Raw genomic sequence first — 20,738 nt, 5'->3', positions numbered from 1 at the left:
TACTTTTTATTTTGTGATTTAAAATGATGTAGTTAGGCTTATTCGGTTATAGTGGCATCTGTGGTAGTCGCTCGTCCCATACACTTTACAGGCTTGGAAAGTGGTAGAAAACAGTGAGGTAAGCATGTGAAGAGACCGAGCCACAGTACTGTTAACAACACAGCAGGGTCTGGTAACTGGTTACCTGGCTGAGACAGATAACGAAGACTGAACACTGGATTCCACACACAGAGCACCCCACTGCAGAAGCAAAGTGTGAGCAGACAAATAAAATTGTCCAGGAGAAAAATAACATCCCATTGCAAAAATAATACTTTTTTAGCCTATTCATCGATGGAAATACCAGTTGATGTAAATCTGTCTACGAGTTCATTTGCATAATTTAAAGGAACTAAATTGGTGTGTATTCGTTATGCATCTTCGTTATGTATCACATGCACACAGCATACAGACAGACAGAACGCAAAAACCGTCAGACAACACTTTTATAAGCCCAATCATAGCGCAACACTTCTAAATGCAATCGTGTGTTAAAAAAAGTTTTTGGGGCCATGATTACAAAGTGTGCTTCTCATTCGCCATTCAAATGGTTAGGCAACGAGCTGGAGGCTGTAGGCATTTTTAAAACATATAGCTACTTCATTTTTATTTTTACTTGAACGATTCACTACATATGAGGCATGTTTAACCTCGTTTCAAAGTAGCCTAGGCAAAATGCAACCATATCTGTGGGAGGCAATAGTTTTATAAAGACTTCCAAAAACTTGCTTTCATTGTCCAGTAGCCAAATGCACACTTGTGCATAGCCTACTGCCTTGTGCGCTAATCGTTTTAATAAATGATAGTTTATTAACATTAAGCTAAATGTTCTGATCAGATTCATTGCTTTTTAAGTACTAATGTAGTCTAGACCTACTGGTTGTATGAATTTGGGATCTATCGTCCCACAACTGTCCTAGAGTCTGTTTGGGTTATTTCTTTCTCGACAAGTTGACCAATTGAATACTTTTCTACTATGGGGGAATAGTAGATTGACATAGGATCAGAGGCGCCGCGTCCATAATGTCAGGGGAAGCTTTCCCCAAGTAATTATATAGCCTACTTCTGTCTATACATAAATAAATACAATCATTCAAAATAGACTACTGAAGCATGATTTGAACACAGAGGATCATTAGCTCGTTTTAAACCGCATTGCCTACAGTTGGAAGGCAGGCAGCGCATGTCATTTGGGCAACGTGCGTGAGTTATACCAAATAGACGATTGTTGAGTTGCACCTGTCAGCGAAAGGTAGAGGCCCAGCCAAGCATATTGCAATTTTTACCAAATGTAATCGTGGGAAAACATACATTTGGAAAGCAAATGGCTCTTGCTGTAAAGAAAACACAATTTTTTAAAAACAAATCTGCTTTTTAATTATCAAAATTCTCAACTTAATTGATCGAACAACAGTAGGCCTATATCTTATTGGCACCAGTGGAACGCATCGGCCATATTCCCGGTGAGTGAGCACTGTGCATATTCACCATCATTGCTGGGTGTTTAGACAATAATTTCCCCCTCCAGTTTAGATGATCGTCATATTCTATTAATCTCCCCCTTCTCATAAATCTTATATACACTACCGTTCAAAAGTTTGTGGTCACTTAGAAATAGCCTTGTTCCTGAAAGAAAAGCTCATTTTTTGTCCATTAAAATAACAAATTGATCAGAAATACAGTGTAGATATTGATAAATGTTGTAAATGACTGTTGGAGCGGCTGGTTTTCAATGGAATATCTACATAGGCGTACAAAGTAGAGGTCGACCGATTATGATTTTTCAACACCGAAACCGATTACTGGAGGACCCAAAAAACCGATACCGATTAATTGGCCGATTTTTTAAAATGTATTTGTTATAATGACAATTACAACAATACTGAATGAAAACTTATTTTAACTATAATACATCAATAAAATCAATTTAGCCTCAAATGTTTTATTTTATTTCACCTTTATTTAACCAGGTAGGCAAGTTGAGAACAAGTTCTCAATTACAATTGCGACCTGGCCAAGATAAAGCAAAGCAGTTCGACAGATACAACACAGAGTTACACATGGAGTAAAACAAACATACAGTCAATAATACAGTAGAAAAATAGGTCTATATACGATGTGAGCAAATGAGGTGAGATAAGGGAGGTAAAGGTAAAATACAGTAGGGGAAGAGGTAGGTGTTTGGGCTAAATTATAGATGGGCTAGGTACAGGTGCAGTAATCTGTGAGCTGCTCTGACAGCTGGTGCTTAAAGCTAGTGAGGGAGATAAGTGGTTCCAGTTTCAGAGATTTTTGTAGTTCGTTCCAGTCATTGGCAGCAGAGAACTGGAAGGAGAGGCGGCCAAAGGAGGAGTTGGTTTTGGATGTGACCAGAGAGTTATACCTGCTGGAGCGAGTGCTACAGGTGGGTGCTGCTATGGTAACCAGTGAGCTGAGATAAGGGGGGACTTTACCTAGCAGGGTCTTGTAGATGACCTGGAGCCAGTGGGTTTGGAGACGAGTATGAAGCGAGGGCCAGCCAACGAGATCATACAGGTCGCAGTGGTGGGTAGTATATGGGGTTTTGGTGACAAAAAGGATGGCACTGTGATAGACTGCATCCAAATTATTAAGTAGGGTAATGGAAGCTATTTTGTAAATGACATCGCCGAAGTCGAGGATCGGTAGGATGGTCAGTTTTACGAGGGTATGTTTGGCAGCATGAGTGAAGGATGCTTTGTTGCGAAATAGGAAGCCAATTCTAAATTTAACTTTGGACTGGAGATGCTTCATGTGAGTCTGGAAGGAGAGTTTACAATCTAACCAGACACCTAGGTATTTGTAGTTGTCCCCATATTCTAAGTCAGAACCGTCCAGAGTAGTGATGCTGGGCGGGCGGGCAGGTAGCGATCGGTTGAAAAGCATGCATTTAGTTTTACTTGTATTTAAGAGCAGTTGGAGGCCACGGAAGGAGAGTTGTATGGCATTGAAGCTCGTCTGGAGGGTTGATAAAACAGTGTCCAAACAAGGACCAGAAGTATACAGAATGGTGTCGTCTGCGTAGAGGTGGATCAGAGACTCAGCAAGAGCGACATCATTGATGTATACAGAGAAGAGAGTGGGCCCAAGATTTGAACCCTGTGGCACCCCCATAGAGAATGCCAGCGGCCCGGACAACAGGCCCTCCGATTGGACACACTGAACTCTATCAGAGAAGTAGTTGGTGAACCAGGCGAGGCAATCATTTGAGAAACCAAGGCTATCGAGTCTGCCGATGAGGATGTGGTGATTGACAGAGTCGAAAGCCTTGGCCAGGTCAATGAATACGGCTGCGCAGTATTGTATCTTATCGATGGCGGTTAAGATATCGTTTAGGACCTTGAGCGTGGCTGAGGTGCACCCATGACCAGCTCTGAAACCAGATTGCATTGGAGAAGGTGCGGTGGGATTCGAAATGATCGGTAATCTGTTTGTTGACTTGGCTTTCGAAGACCTTAGAAAGGCAGGGTAGGATAGATATAAGTCTGTAGCAGTTTGGGTCAAGAGTGTCCCCCCCTTTAAAGAGGGGGATGACCGCAGCTGCTTTCCAATCTTTGGGAATCTCAGACGACACGAAAGAGAAGTTGAACAGGCTAGTAATAGGGGTTGCAACAATTTTGGCAGATCATTTTTTAGAAAGAAAGGGTCCAGATTGTCTAGTCCGGCTGATTTGTAGGGGTCCAGATTTTGCAGCTCTTTCAGAACATCAGCTGACTGGATTTGGGACAAGGAGAAATGGGGAAGGCTTGGGTGAGTTGCTGTTGGGGGTGCAGTGCTGTTGACGTAGCCAGGTAGGCGTAGCCATTAGCAGCCGATAAGACAGCTAACGGTTAACGGACCGCAGATTGGCGTTCAGGTTACATCGCGACGGAGTGGCCAGTTGGATAACTCCCTCGTGTAGATAACGTCGGTAGTCCAGTCGTGAAGGCCCGGTGGGGCCCCGTATCGGCATTAAAACGGGTCTGGATAGGTGATTGTAGCCCAGGAGTGGCTGATGGAACTCTTCTGCTGGCTAGCTCCAGAATAATTGATGTTTGCTCCGGGACCGACGTAAGCCAATACTCACTCGGATACCAGCTAGCTAGCTGCAAGATCCAGGTGTAAATGTCCAGAGCTTGCGGTAGAAATCCGGGGATATGGATAGAAAATAGGTCCGGTATGCTCTGGTCTGAGTCGCGTTGTACAAAACTGGCGATAGCTTTTCGAGCTAAAGGATAGCTGATGACCGCCAACTGTGGTTAGCTGAATACTAACGTTAGTTAGCCAGCTTCTGGCTAGGTTCTGGCTAGCTTCTGAATAATGAAACTTGTTTTTTTGCATTATTTAAACCAAATTGAACAAGTGTTGGAGAAGAAAGTAAAAGTGCAATATGTGCCATGTAAAAATGCTAACGTTTAAGGTCCTTGCTCAGAACATGAGAACATATGAAAGCTGGTGGTTCCTTTTAACATGAGTCTTCAATATTCCCAGGTAAGAAGTTTTAGGTTGTAGTTATTATAGGAATTATAGGATTATTTCTCTCTATACCATTTGTATTTCATATACATTTGACTATTGGATGTTCTTATAGGCACTTTAGTATTGCCAATGTAAAAATATATCTTCCGTCCCTCTCCTTGACGGGCTCGAACCAGAAACACATCGACAACAGTCACCCTCGAAGCAGCGTTACCCATCGCTCCACAAAAGCCACGACCCTTGCAGAGCAAGGTGAACAACTACTCCAAGTCTCAGAGCGAGTGACGTCACCGATTGAAACACTATTAGCGCGCACCCCGCTAACTAGCTAGCCATTTCACATTGGTTACACCAGCCTAATCTCGGGAGTTGACAGGCTTGAAGTCATAAACAGCTCAATGCTTGAAGCACAGCGAAGAGCTGCTGGCAAAACGCACTAAAGTGCTGTTTGAATGAATGGTAGGGAGCAGCAGACTCGTACGCATCGCTCAGTCAGACAGCTCTATCAAATATCAAATCATAGACTTAATTATAACATAACAACACAGAAATATGAGCCTTTGGTCATTAATATGGTCGATTCCGCAAACTATAATTTCGAAAAAACTTTCAGTGAAATACGGAACCGTTCCGTATTTGATCTAATGTGTGGCATTCATAAGTCAAAATATTGCTGTTACATTGTACAACCTTCAATGTTATGTCATAAATACGTAAAATTCTGGCAAATTAGTTCGCAACGAGCCAGGCGGGCCAAACTGTTGCATATACCCTGACTCTGCGTGCAATGAACGCAAGAGAAGTGACACAATTTCACCTGGTTAATATTGCCTGCTAACCTGGATTTGTTTTAGCTAAATATGCATGTATAAAAATATATAAACCCGTGCATTGATTTTAAGAAAGGCATTGATGTTTATGGTTCGGTACAGTCGTGCAACGATTGTGCTTTTTCGCAAATGCACTTTTGTTAAATCATCCCCCGTTTGGCGAAGTTGGCTGTCTTTGTTAGGAAGAAATAGTCTTCACACAGTTCGCGGCCCAAACTGCTGCATGTACCCTGACTCTGTTGCAAGAGAAGTGACACCATTTCCCTAGTTAAAAGAAATTCATGTTAGCAGGCAATATTAACTAAATATGCAGGTTTAAAAACATATACTTGTGTACTGATTGCAGGAAAGGCATTGATGTTTATGGTTAGGTACATGTTGGAGCAATGACAGTCCTTTTTCGCGAATCCCATTGGCATCGATTATATGCAACGCAGGACATGCTAGATAAACTAGTAATATCATCAACCATGTGTAGTTAACTAGTGATTATGATTGATTGATTGTTTTTTATAAGATACGTTTAATGCTAGCTAGCAACTTAACGTGGCTTCTTACTGCATTCGCCGTCACAGGCAGGCTCCTCGTGGAGTGCAATGTAAGGCAGGTGGTTAGAGCGTTGGACAAGTTAACCGTAAGGTTGCAAGATTGAATCCCCGAGCTGACAAGGTAAAAATCTGTCGTTCTGCCCCTGACCAAGGAAACCCACTGTTCCTAGGCCGTCATTGAAAATAAGAATGTGTTCTTAACTGACTTGCCTAGTTAAATAAAGGTGTAAAAAATAATAATTAAAAAAATTAAATAAAAATCTGTGTCCAAAAATAGCGATTTTTGATTGATATGAAAACTTGAAATCGGCCCTAATTAATAGGCCATTCACATAAAATCGGTCGACCTCTAGTAGAAAGGCCCATTATCAGCATCCATCACTTGTGTTCCAATGGCACGTTGTGTTAGCTAATCCAAGTTTATCATTTTAAAAGGCTAATTGATCATTAGAAAACCTTTTTTCAATTATGTTAGCACAGCTGAAAACTGTCGTACTGATTAAAGAAGCAATAAAACTGGCCTTCTTTCAACTAATTGAGTATCTGGAGCATCAGCATTTGTGAGTTTGATTACAGGCTCAAAATGTCCAGAAACAAATAACTTTCTTCTGAAACTTGTCAGTCTATTCTTGTTCTGGGAGATGAAGGCTATTTCATGTGAGAAATTGCCAAGAAACTTAAGATCTTGTACAATGCAGTGTACTACTAACTTCACAATAGCACAAACTGGCTCTAACCAGAATAGAAAGAGAAGAGGCCCCGGTGTACAACTGAGCAAGAGGACAAGTACATTAGAGTGTCTAGTTTGAGAAACAGATGCCTCATAAGTCTTCAACTGGTGGCTTCATTAAATAGTTTCATTAAATAGTACCCGCAAAACACCAGTCTCGACGTCAAAAGTGAAGAGGCGACTCCAGGATGCTGGCCTCTTAGGCAGAGTTGCAAAGAAAAGCTATATCTCAGACTGGCCAATAAAAAAGAAAATATTAAGATGGCCAAAATAACAGACACTGGACAGAGGAACTCTGCCTAGAAGGCCAGCTTCCCGGAATGGCCTCTTCACTGTTGACGTTGAGACTGGTCGCACCCCCATCACACTACGCCCTCTCCCCACGCTTTAACCTTTTCATCATCCTAACTTAAGTGTATGAACGTAAAAGGATTTCCTTTCCCTGAACTGTCAGCCACCTAACTTCCTCATTCCACCCCCCGCCCAAAACTCAAACAGGCTCTAGTCTTGCTGCATATCAAATCTTCTATATTTACTGTAAGTAGTATTCTGGGCTATGTCTGACCTACAATTGACAGAGGCAGTAAATAGCAACATTCTTAGAAAAACAAGTGTCATACAAAGCAATGGCAGCACTGATAAACAGAATTTACAGAGAGAATGAAAAACAGCTTCTGTCTAAGGCCATCAGACTGCTAAACAGCCATCACTAACACAGAGAGGCTGTTGCCTACATTGAGACCCAATCACTGGACACTTAATAAATGGATCACTAGTCACTTTAAACAATGCCAATTTATATAATGCCACTTTAATAATGTTTACATATCTTACATTTACTTATCATATGTATATACTGTATTTTATACAATCTACTGCACCTTGTCTATGCGGCTCAGCCATTGCTCATCCATATACTTACATGTACATATTCTCATTCACCCATTTAGATTTGTGTGTATTAGGTCATTGTTGGGGAATTGTTATATTACTTGTTAGTTATTACTGCACTGTCAGAACTAGAAGCACAAGCATTTTGCTAAACATCTGCTAACCATGTGTATGTGACCAATAAAATGTTATTGGACTTTAAACTATGAGTTTATAGAATGAAAGAAGCATAATTGACTATTCAACAGTCAATCCCACCAGTCAGGTAAGGGTTCAATGAAAACATACACACAGTAAGGAACACACGATAGCTACACAAACGTAATGTACTATATAGCCTGTGTATCACAACACAGATCCACGAGGCCAAGCTAATAAAAACACACTACAGTCCAAAGGAAAATACTGTCCATGCGTACTTACCAGTGAAATGTGTTGTAATGGAAGTATACCAAACCAAGGCCATATAGAAAAGCAGCATTCTTGAGAGAGGGAGAAAAACCATTAGTGGCAGGAACATTTAGTCCATTTCTCAAACAGCACTGGTAAAAAAATACATTTTAAAATTTAAATTAAAAAAAAGATACTGTCTGAACAACACATTGCTCAGTCAAGTTTCAACAAAAAAGGACACGTCACAGTCCCTCTAGGATTTAGCTGGGATTTTGTTGTGATATTTGCAGAGAAGGGGACACTTCATTTTGCAGTGCCAATTGACATTTTCTGCATTGCAATATGCAAAGATCCAATTTGTCACGAAAAAGCACAAAAATTTAGATGATTTTACTGTTTTGAGGAAATAGTGCCGTGACTAGTCAAGTTTGCAGGCCCTCGCATAGCCTAATATGAAGGGAATTGTTGATTTTGCCCACAAAAAATGATAATGCAATCCTGGAGGGATTGATATCACTAACATACAGTCCTGACTGAGTCATCTAAATGGAAAGTGTTTAGTTGGCCTAGCCAAAAAACAGCAGCTCCTCATCCCTCTCAGGATTAAAGTACATTCAATGCCCATAAGGTCAATGGCAGAGTAGAGGCCTAAATACCTACTGCAGTTCATTTCCAAAGAGTGAAATTCAGAGGTTACCATTGTGTCCCAGTAATTCACATGTCAGATGTTACCATTGTGTCCCAGTAATTCACCTTTCAGAGGTTACCATTGTGTCCCAGGAATTCACCTTTGAGGTTACCATTGTGCCATAGTTTCACATGACACTGTAGTACCAGTATCAGTCACAACCGAAAGCCTCTAAGCACAGAACCTCCTACTCATACAGACATACCAATCAACCAGAAAAGAAGAGAGCAGATCTGGCTGAGGAGTTAGGAGGAGAGAGGATCAGACAGACAGCATGGCTGAGGAGTTAGGAGAGAGGAGAGGATCAGACAGACAGCATGGCTGAGGAGTTAGGAGAGAGGAGAGGATCAGACAGACAGCATGGCTGAGGAGTTAGGAGGAGAGAGGATCAGACAGACAGCATGGCTGAGGAGTTAGGAGAGAGGAGAGGATCAGACAGACAGCATGGCTGAGGAGTTAGGAGAGAGGAGAGGATCAGACAGACAGCATGGCTGAGGAGTTAGGAGAGAGGAGAGGATCAGACAGACAGCATGGCTGAGGAGTTAGGAGAGAGGAGAGGATCAGACAGACAGCATGGCTGAGGAGTTAGGAGAGAGGAGAGGATCAGACAGACAGCATGGCTGAGGAGTTAGGAGAGAGGAGAGGATCAGACAGACAGCATGGCTGAGGAGTTAGGAGGAGAGAGGATCAGACAGACAGCATGGCTGAGGAGTTAGGAGAGAGGAGAGGATCAGACAGACAGCATGGCTGAGGAGTTAGGAGGAGAGAGGATCAGACAGACAGCATGGCTGAGGAGTTAGGAGGAGAGAGGATCAGACAGACAGCATGGCTGAGGAGTTAGGAGGAGAGAGGATCAGACAGACAGCATGGCTGAGGAGTTAGGAGGAGAGAGGATCAGACAGACAGCATGGCTGAGGGGTTAGGAGAGGATCAGACCGACAGCATGGCTGAGGGGTTAGGAGAGGATCAGACCGACAGCATGGCTGAGGAGTTAGAAGGAGAGAGGGTCAGACAGACAGCATGGCTGAGGAGTTAGGAGGAGAGAGGATCAGACAGATTACATTACATTACATTTGACTTTTTAGATTTGAATGTATGCATTAATGAATCAATTATATAAATCACACAGTCAATTTGACAAACTGTTTCCTTTCCATTTGGGACTTATTTTATTGATCAACAACATCTGCATAGAATAAGTAATCTGTTATTTTATAAAAGTCTGCACTGTCTCTTTAAGACCCATGACATCTGACAGCGAGGCTCAAACTAAGATGATCTTGACTGGGAAAGAGGTGAGGCGGGGAGATGAAGTGAATGAATAAAGTTATATAATGGACATTGTTTTGCGAACAGTAATTAAATATTTTCAACATTTCTACATGCATTATTAGAGTTTAACTTCTGTGCAGCATAACTGATGCAGCCCAGACTCCCAGTGAGTGCAGTGGTTCCTCAGAACAGACAGACTCTAGCCGCTAGAACTAGCAATGAGTAAGTGGAGCAGACGATAAGAGGACATCGGCTGCACTGACAGACTTGATCCTCTCTCAATCAGTAGACAACTTGAGACACATTTGACAGAAGTACCGAAAGCAACAAACATTTTAGTATCAAACCATTTTTCAGGTTCTAGTATCGGAAAAAGTACAGAAGTTTCAGTATACCATGCAACACCAGTAATAATTAATCGATATGCATCGGTCCCCAGAGTAAGACGATGTGAGAGTTGAGAAAGTGAGAGAGGATGCGAGAGTCTGAGTAAGAATGTTTCTGACAGCCTGGCAGCCTACCCTTCACATTCACCTCCCATGAGACAGAACGACTCAGTCAAGTTCAGTCAATGTTTTGACCATTTCTTCCACAGACTCAGGGAGTATAGCCTACCTCCCTGCTCCTCCCAGTCTCAGCATAGCTCAGTCAAGTCCTCCTTCTCACCCCCCCCCCCCTAAAAGATTTAGATGCACTATTGTAAAGTGGCTGCTCCACTGGATGTCATAAGGTGAATGCACCAATTTGTAAGTCGCTCTGGATAAGAGCGTCTGCTAAATGACTTAAATGTAAATGTACCCGAGACCTGGCTCCTCACCAACAGTCGTGAGACTCAAGCTCCAACCCTACACCCAACCCTAAGCCCAACCTGATGCTCAGTCCAGAAAGCCTCGATCAAGCTCCAACCCTACACCCCAGCTTCAGCCCTCTGCCCAGTCCCAGGTAGCCCTTCCTTACTCCATTCTAAAGCCATAGCCCTTTCTCCCAGGCAGGCCCAGTCACAGTCCCAGAACCAGAACCGCAGTGAACAGGGGCAGAAACACAACGGTCACGTCCCCATCACGGTCACGTCAACCATCACGGTCACGTCAACCATCACGGTCACGTCAACCATCACGGTCACGTCAACCATTTACAGTCACGCAACCATTTACAGTCACGTCAACCATCACGGTCACGTCAACCATCACGGTCACGTCAACCATTTACAGTCACGTCAACCATTTACAGTCACCATTTACAGTCACGTCAACCATTTACAGTCACGTCAACCATTTACAGTCACGTCAACCATTTACAGTCACGTCAACCATTTACAGTCACGTCAACCATTACAGTCACGTCCCCAACACCTCATCTCCACTAACACGCCAATGGGCACCACGGCAGACTGGAACTAACATCCATCCTCCCCTTATCCACCCACACTGGGCAGGGAGAGGACACACCGCATGATAAGAGCTGGTGGCTGGCCTGGCCGGGTCAAACGGTCAACTGAATATGACCTGGACACTGGAGAACAGCTTCCCTAGTCTAACACCATTCCTTTATGAACAGACTGTCAACGTCAAGGTATGCAGTTGAATGCCAAGAAAACAAGGGGTCAGCAGTCAACATTTAGACCTACTTGGATACATGGTGTTTCAGAAAGTAGCAGTCTACAGCTACATCTACTTGGATACATGGTGTTTCAGAAAGTAGCAGTCTACAGCTACATCTACTTGGATACATGGTGTTTCAGAAAGTAGCAGTCTACAGCTACATCTACTTGGATACATGGTGTTTCAGAAAGTAGCAGTCTACAGCTACATCTACTTGGGTACATGGTGTTTCAGAAGGTAGCAGTCTACAGCTACTTGGATACATGGTGTTTCAGAAAGTAGCAGTCTACATCTACTTGGGTACATGGTGTTTCAGAAAGTAGCAGTCTACAGCTACAGCTACTTGGATACATGGTGTTTCAGAAAGTAGCAGTCTACAGCTACTTGGGTACATGGTGTTTCAGAAAGTAGCAGTCTACAGCTACATCTACTTGGGTACATGGTGTTTCAGAAAGTAGCAGTCTACAGCTAGATCTACTTGGGTACATGGTGTTTCAGAAAGTAGCAGTCTACAGCTACTTGGATACATGGTGTTTCAGAAAGTAGCAGTCTACAGCTACTTGGATACATGGTGTTTCAGAAAGTAGCAGTGTACATCGACTTGGATACATGGAGTTTCAGAAAGTAGCAGTCTACAGCTACATCTACTTGGATACATGGTGTTTCAGAAAGTAGCAGTCTACAGCTACATCTACTTGAGTACATGGTGTTTCAGAAAGTAGCAGTCCTACAGCTACAGCTACTTGGATACATGGTGTTTCAGAAAGTAGCAGTCTACAGCTAGATCTACTTGGGTACATGGTGTTTCAGAAAGTAGCAGTATACAGCTACATCTACTTGGATACATGGTGTTTCAGAAAGTAGCAGTCTACAGCTACATCTACTTGGATACATGGTGTTTCAGAAAGTAGCAGTCTACAGCTACAGCTACTTGGATACATGGTGTTTCAGAAAGTAGCAGTCCTACAGCTACAGCTACTTGGATACATGGTGTTTCAGAAAGTAGCAGTCTACAGCTACATCTACTTGGATACATGGTGTTTCAGAAAGTAGCAGTCTACAGCTACATCTACTTGGATAAATGATGTTTCAGAAAGTAGCCACTCACCTTCCAGTAGTCCGACTGTAAACTGTAGTACCTCTGATATGCAGATAATGCTGAGAGGAGAGACCAGTTAGTGAACAGATCAAAACAATGCTGTAACAATTAGCCAACATTACATCATCTTCATCCACTCAACACACAATCTTGTGGTGCCACTACCTCATCAGCAATACAGGCCAAATAAAACCCAAAGCATAACAATAAAACAGCTCTTCAAACTTAAACACTCAAGCATGAAAACGCACACGACCTACATTTCCTCAAGAAACTCCCCCAGACTTGTAGTCATATAAAGCCCAGAGACATCCACAAAAAATGGCAGTGGAATTACATAACGGCAGAGAAGTGAAGGACTCCGTGTGACAACAGGGACGGCAGAGAAGTGAAGGACTCCGTGTGACAACAGAGAAGTGAAGGACTCCGTGTGACAACAGGGACGGCAGAGAAGTGAAGGACTCCGTGTGACAACAGGGACGGCAGAGAAGTGAAGGACTCCGTGTGACAACAGGGACGGCAGAGAAGTGAAGGACTCCGTGTGACAACAGGGACGGCAGAGAAGTGAAGGACTCCGTGTGACAACAGGGACGGCAGAGAAGTGAAGGACTCCGTGTGACAACAGGGACGGCAGAGAAGTGAAGGACTCCGTGTGACAACAGGGACGGCAGAGAAGTGAAGGACTCCGTGTGACAACAGGGACGGCAGAGAAGTGAAGGACTCCGTGTGACAACAGAGACGGCAGAGAAGTGAAGGACTCCGTGTGACAACAGGGACGGCAGAGAAGTGAAGGACTCCGTGTGACAACAGGGACGGCAGAGAAGTGAAGGACTCCGTGTGACAACAGGGACGGCAGAGAAGTGAAGGACTCCGTGTGACAACAGGGACGGCAGAGAAGTGAAGGACTCCGTGTGACAACAGGGACGGCAGAGAAGTGAAGGACTCCGTGTGACAACAGGGACGGCAGAGAAGTGAAGGACTCCGTGTGACAACAGGGACGGCAGAGAAGTGAAGGACTCCGTGTGACAACAGGGACGGCAGAGAAGTGAAGGACTCCGTGTGACAACAGGGACGGCAGAGAAGTGAAGGACTCCGTGTGACAACAGGGACGGCAGAGAAGTGAAGGACTCCGTGTGACAACAGGGACGGCAGAGAAGTGAAGGACTCCGTGTGACAACAGGGACGGCAGAGAAGTGAAGGACTCCGTGTGACAACAGAGAAGTGAAGGACTCCGTGTGACAACAGAGAAGTGAAGGACTCCGTGTGACAACAGAAGTGAAGGACTCCGTGTGACAACAGAGAAGTGAAGGACTCCGTGTGACAACAGGGACAGCAGAGAAGTGAAGGACTCCGTGTGACAACAGGGACGGCAGAGAAGTGAAGGACTCCGTGTGACAACAGGGACGGCAGAGAAGTGAAGGACTCCGTGTGACAACAGGGACGGCAGAGAAGTGAAGGACTCCGTGTGACAACAGGAACAGCAGAGAAGTGAAGGACTCCGTGTGACAACAGAGAAGTGAAGGACTCCGTGTGACAACAGAGAAGTGAAGGACTCCGTGTGACAACAGAGAAGTGAAGGACTCCGTGTGACAACAGAGACAGCAGAGAAGTGAAGGACTCCGTGTGACAACAGGGAAGTGAAGGACTCCGTGTGACAACAGGGACAGCAGAGAAGTGAAGGACTCCGTGTGACAACAGAGACAGCAGAGAAGTGAAGGACTCCGTGTGACAACAGAGACAGCAGAGCATGCCACACGCCAACATAACTGCCTACTATTATTTGTCATTTCCAGACACCTTTTACAGGGTTTGGGAAGAATAAGAGGGAGGGCGTGTAATCTGTCTGGCAGCTGCTGCTGCTACTTTTAAAGGACAAATTCCAACACCGAAATTCTACATTCTGCCAAACATACAATTTCAAAAGCATTGTTATTACTAAATTAAGGATGTGATCTGGTGTAGACTGTGTGTGTGTGTACGTTTGATCACCTTTTGGATAGTCCTCCAGGAGAAGATTGAAGTGGCCCAGCTGGCAGAACATCTCTGGCTCTACTTTCCCTTCTGACTTCAGGATAGCAGAGTCATAGCAGCTTACAGCCTATGGGGAGAGGGAAGAGGAGAGAGGGAGGGGAGTGGAAGAGGGGGAAGAGGGGAGAGGGAAGAGGAGAGAGGGAAATCATTTCAACACCCCGTATTAAAAATGGTGGCCTAAAGAATGCCCCAACTTTTAGAAGTCCACACCAAATCAGTTTGAGCTTTTAGGCCTAAGTTTCCTAAACACGTTGGTTACGGTCTGTCTAATGGCAAAAAATCCTGATGAGGAACATATGAAAACAATAACAGCCATCTAACGTGTTACAAAACAGCAACTACAAGTCCCTAAAATAACTTTATCATCACTGAACCATATCGCTGTACCTCTCATAAAAATAGATACAGGTTTCTGGCAGGTCGCCCCAGACACACAGGTGTCCCCTCCCACCTTTCAGTGGGAGGTTGCATTGCAAGGCTTTCACCGCCCAAGTCGTTTGGCAAGGTGACAAGCCAAGGCTCCCATGCCAAAGTTGGGGTTACAGCCTGGCAAAATGTAAATAACAGCCACACAAAATCACCACCACAGACTTTCAAAGAGGGAAGAGGGAGGTGTGCCTACCCAGTTTGGCTGAGGGCCAAATGAGAGAGCAGCACCTAGAAACAGGCAGTGAGCTGGAGGATGGAGAGTCACTGGCTGAATAAAAAGTATGTGCACCCCAGCTGTATATCACCAGGACCAGTGGCCGGGATATAGCCTAGCCACTCAAGAGAGAGAAAAGGGAGCAGTTTGGTCGAGCCATTTCAAATCCACCAACTTGATATCAAAACGACATTTGCATTTGTTAGGAATGTTATTACAGTGCAGGAGCAATGGCATACCAGGAACCAGGGTGAAGCGGTAGTCATGTGTTCCTCATTTGACGCACAATGTAGAGCAGGTGACACTGTAGAGCTGTATTGACTAGGAGGGGGATCTCAGAGTCAGTCCGGCAGCCAAAAGTGTCAGACAGAGTGGGTGGGTGAGTGAGTGAGTGAGTGAGAAAAATAAAGGAGAGAGGAGAGAGGTCAGTGCAGTCCTGAGGGGAGACAGAGACACACAGACAGCGTAGTCTCAATCGTCACACCACAGCCCTGTCTCATCCATTCAGATCTAGCCAGCCAGACAGGCATCCCAGACACTGTGCTACAGGATCACTCAAGACCTGACTGAAGCAGACAGTGGCTGATATGAACCAGACAAATGTCACCCCCCCAAACACCACGCCAGGTCACCCCCCCCCAAACACCAAACCATTTCAGGTCACGCCCCCAAATAACACACCATTCCAGGTCACCCCTCCCCCCAAACAACACACCATTGTAGTCACCCCTTCCCCCCCAAATACCACGCCATTGCAGGTCACCCTATGTGGTCCCACAGAAACGTTCAAATTTCCGACATGATTCAATTCTATTGCAGGGTAAAAATATATATATACTTTCAGGCAAAGGTATATCAAAACAAATTGTACATACTTCATAAAACAGGTGTGGACTAACAGTGAAATGCTTACTTACAGGCCCTTCCCAACAATGCAGAGAGAAAGAAAAGAGAAAATGATATCTAAAAAAAACATTTAATAGAACAGTGAAACACGTACAGTAATACTAAAACTGCATAAAATACACAGTGTGAGATAACTTGGCTATATACAGGGGGAACCAGTAGTCAATGTGCAGGGGCAGGGTATAAAATTAACAGCCTGCGGGTTGATTTTGGCATTGGCGGGTAAGATATCTATTCACCAGCCACGTTGGAGGGTGTTCAGGGCTCCACAGTGTGATCATTTCTTCAATAAAATAAAAAAAGTCAAGTATGATCACATTTATAGTCAAATAAATGCTGCAGTAGCCGTTTAATTTTATAGCTGGTAAATGAAAGTCAAACTACGAATCCTATATAGCCTATTCCCCCTGGCGCTGCAACTGCCTGGCTGGGGATCTGTGCACACGTAAAGAGCTGAGTGAAAGATTCCTTTATATAAGCCCTGTGAACAGGCATAAAAGTTAGTTGACATGAAACGAAAGTCTACTGAAGTGAAACTTTGTCCTTGTGTTTCTTGGCTATTTACAATGTTTTGATCACAACTTCTGTAGATTTTCTGTTTGAGTTTCAACTGCAAGGGAAGAGAAGACGACGCTTCCACTATTCGGACTCAATCTCACAGGCACAAACTCAGGTAACAAAAATATAAACATAACATGTAAATTGTTGGTCCCATGTCTCATGGGCTGAAATAAAAGATCCCAGAAATGTTTCATATTCACAAAAAGCTTCTTAAAGAAGGCCACTAAAATGGGGGGGGCACAATAGAAGGCCACTAAAATGGGGGGGGGCACAATAGAAGGCCACTGAGCTGAGAAGTAGTTCTGTCTGTAGTTAAGCCCATTTGTGGACATTCTGATTCTTACCCGCAAAAACCCAGTCTCAATGTCAACCGTGAAGAGGTGACTCCAGGATGCTTGCCTTCTAGGCAGAGTTGCAGAGAAAAAGCCATCTCTCAGACCAGTCAATAAAAATAAAAGATTAAGAGGGACAAAAGAACACAGACACGGGACAGAGGAACTCTGCCTAGAAGGCCAGCATCGCGGAGTCACCTCTTCACTGTTGACGTTGAGACTGGACAGAGGAACTCTGCCTAGAAGGCCAGCATCGCGGAGTCACCTCTTCACTGTTGACGTTGAGACTGGACAGAGGAACTCTGCCTAGAAGGCCAGCATCGCGGAGTCACCTCTTCACTTTTGACGTTGAGACTGGACAGAGGAACTCTGCCTAGAAGGCCAGCATCGCAGAGTCACCTCTTCACTGTTGACGTTGAGACTGGACAGAGGAACTCTGCCTAGAAGGCCAGCATCGCGGAGTCACCTCTTCACTTTTGACGTTGAGACTGGACAGAGGAACTCTGCCTAGAAGGCCAGCAATGTTGAGGCTGGTGTTTTGCTACTATTTAATGAAGCTGCCAGTTGAGGACTTGTGAGGCATCTGTTTCTCAAACTACATTTACAATTAAGTCATTTAGCAGACGCTCTTATCCAGAGCGACTTACAAATTGGTGCGTTCACCTTAAGACATCCAGTGGAACAGCCACTTTACAATAGTGCATCTAAATCTTTTAAGGGGGTGAGAAGGATTACTTTATCCTATCCTAGGTATTCCTGAAAGAGGTGGGGTTTCAGGTGTCTCCGGAAGGTGGTGATTGACTCCGCTGTCCTGGCGTCGTGAGGGAGTTTGTTCCACCATTGGGGGGCCAGAGCAGCGAACAGTTTTGACTGGGCTGAGCGGGAACTGTACTTCCTCAGTGGTAAACTAGACACTAATGTACTTGTCCTCAAGCTCAGTTGTGCTCCAGGGCATCCCATTCCAATTTCTATTCTGGTTAGAGATAGTTTGCGCTGTTCTGTGAAGGGAGTAGTACACAGCGTTGTACGAGAACTTCAGTTTCTTGGCAATATTTTAAGAATGTGAAATTTCAGAATTTAAGTAGAGAGAATTATTTATTTCAGCTTTTATTTCTTCTTTCACATTCCTAGTGGGTCAGAAGTTTACATAAACTCAATTAGTAGCATTGCCTTAAAATTGTTTAACTTGGGTCAAACGTTTTGGGTAGCCTTCCACAAGCTTCCCACAATAAGTTGGGTGAATTTTGGCCCATTCCTCCTGACAGAGCTGGTGTAACCGAGTCAGGTTTGTAGGCCTCCTTGCTCGCACACGCTTTTCAGTTCTGCCTACAAATTTTCTATGGGATTGAGGTCTGGACTTTGTGATGGTCACTCCAATACCTTGACTTTGTTGTCCTTAAGCCATTTTGCCACAACTTTGGAAGTATGCTTGGGGTCATTGTCCATTTGGAAGACCGATTTGCAACCAAGCCTTAACTTCCTAAATCAAATCAAATGTGTTTGTCACATACACATGGTTAACAGGTGTTAATGCAAGTGTAGCGAAATGCTTGTGCTTCTAGTTCCGACCATGCAGTAATATCTAACAAGGTAATATAACCTAACAATTTCACAACAACTACCTTATACACACAAGTGTAAAGGAATGAATGTACATAAAAATATGAGCGATGGCTGAACGGCATAGGCAAGATGCAGTAGATGGTATAGAGTACAGTATATATATATATATATGAGTTGAGTAATGTAGGGTATGAAAACACATAAAGCGGCATTGTTAAAGTGGCTAGTGATACATTACATCAAGATGGCAAGATGCAGTAGATGGTATAGAGTACAGTATATACTGACTGAGGTCTTGAGATGTTGCCTCAATATATCCATATAATTGTCCTCCGTTTTGATGCCATCTATTTTGTGAAGTGCACCTTTCCCTCCTGCAGAAAAGCACCCCTACAATTTGATGCTGCAACCCCCGTGCTTCACGGTTGGGATGGTGTTCTTCAGCTTGCATGCCTCCCCCTTTTTCCTCCAAACATAATGATGGTCATTATTTGACAGCTCTTTGGTCTTGGCCATAGTGGAGTTTGGAGTGTGACTGTTTGAGGTTGTGGACAGGAGTCTTTTATACTGATAACAAGTTCAAACAGGTGCCGTTAATACAGGTAACGAGTGGAGGACAGAGGAGCATCTTAAAGAAGTTACAGGTCTGTGAGAGCCAGAAATCTTGCTTGTTTGTAGGTGACCAAATACTTATTTTCCACCATAATTTGCAAATTAATTAATTAAAAATCCTACAATGTAATTTTCTGGATTTTTTTCTTCTCATTTTGTCTGTCATATTTGAAGTGTACCTATGATGAAAATTACAGGCCTCTCTCATCTTTTTAAGTGGGAGAACTTACACAATTGGTAGCTGACTAAATACTTTTTTGCCCCAGTGTACATTATTCCATTTTTTTTTATATTGAGCCATTATTCAAACTCAAACAGTGCATCCCAATGGAGGCAGCAAACAATGTACCAGGCCAGGTGTGATTTACAACCTGATAGCAATATTTTGGACCACCAAGAAATGTAATTAAAAAATGTTAATTCCCCTTTATTTAACCAGGTAGGCCAGTTGAGAACAAGTTCTCATTTACAACTGCGACCTGGCCAAGATAAAGCAAAGCAGTGCAACACAAACAACACAGAGTTACACATGGAATAAACAAACGTACAGTCAATAACACAATAGGAAAGTCTATATACAGTGTGTGCAAATGAGGTAAGATTAGGGAGGTAAAGGCAATAAATAGGCCATGGTGGCAAAGTAATTACAATTTAGCAATTAAACACTGGAGTGATAGTGTTGGTGAATTAAATGTATTGGTGAATTATATTAATCAAACATTGAAATACATCCATCTATTCTGCCCACAATACCTTCGTGTATGTCATGGAATGTTGAGGAAAACAGAACATATTATTAAAACCTCTTATAAAGTTGGTTTTGTAGCATAAACTGGGAAATGTACATTTTTGACTGATATGATTGTCTGTTTCATATCTGCAAAGTAGTTCAAACGCCGTCAGTTCCACTTTAAGGAACAAACATTAGTATGTAGCCTACTGACTTGTACACATTGCTGCGCTTATAATGAGATGAAATAATAGTTTTATCCACATTTTAAGCTAAACGTTCTGTTCTGTTGCATCAGCATCATTGCCAGATGTAGCCTAGGCTTACTGGTAATATGAATTTAGGATCCATCTTCCCACAACTGTCCCAGAGTCTGTTTGGAATAGCATATTTCTTTCTCGCACATAACGAAAAAAATGACCAATAGAGTGTAAACTTGTCTACTTACGGGGATAGTAGATTGACATAGGTTAGTGATTTTGCTGTGCATTACTGGTCTTGTTGGCTGAGGAGAAGTCAATGTGTCAGTTACTCTAACAGCGCATCGGAAATTTGGTAAAGGACGCACGCAGTTGCATCCTACTGTTGCATGTTCTGTTAAAATGAATTACGATCATCGAAATGTGACTTGTGTCATTATGAGTACCGTGGGTGGACGCCATAATCAGGTTACGCACCCAATGCATTTCTCAAATGTCCTGTAACATTAGTTAAATTAAAATGCTGCCGGTGTCACTTTTCCACATTTTGTCAAGATACAACTATAATTCACATTGACTGGAAAGGGAATTCA

At 43.4% G+C, this 20,738-nt stretch overlaps 1 protein-coding gene across 5 annotated transcripts in view; it reads right to left on the bottom strand.

The window, feature by feature from the left end:
* LOC115115956 (lysine-specific demethylase 6A-like) overlaps nucleotides 1–20,738 on the bottom strand; it is an 87,535-nt gene that overhangs the window by 65,974 nt on the left and 823 nt on the right. For all 5 annotated transcript variants that reach the window (XM_065015745.1, XM_065015769.1, XM_065015750.1 and 2 more), the window contains exons 3-5: nucleotides 14,557–14,665; nucleotides 12,577–12,626; nucleotides 7,938–7,996 (exon numbers count right to left, since the gene is read on the bottom strand). In XM_065015745.1, coding sequence (XP_064871817.1) covers nucleotides 7,938–7,996; nucleotides 12,577–12,626; nucleotides 14,557–14,665 — 218 coding nt within the window. The remainder of the gene's footprint in view (nucleotides 1–7,937; nucleotides 7,997–12,576; nucleotides 12,627–14,556; nucleotides 14,666–20,738) is intronic.

Source organism: Oncorhynchus nerka, linkage group LG3 (assembly GCF_034236695.1).
Source record: "Oncorhynchus nerka isolate Pitt River linkage group LG3, Oner_Uvic_2.0, whole genome shotgun sequence".
Lineage (NCBI taxonomy): Eukaryota > Metazoa > Chordata > Actinopteri > Salmoniformes > Salmonidae > Oncorhynchus > Oncorhynchus nerka.
Note: the sequence above shows the minus strand (reverse complement) of the source record. Positions and strands in the feature narration are given on the sequence as shown.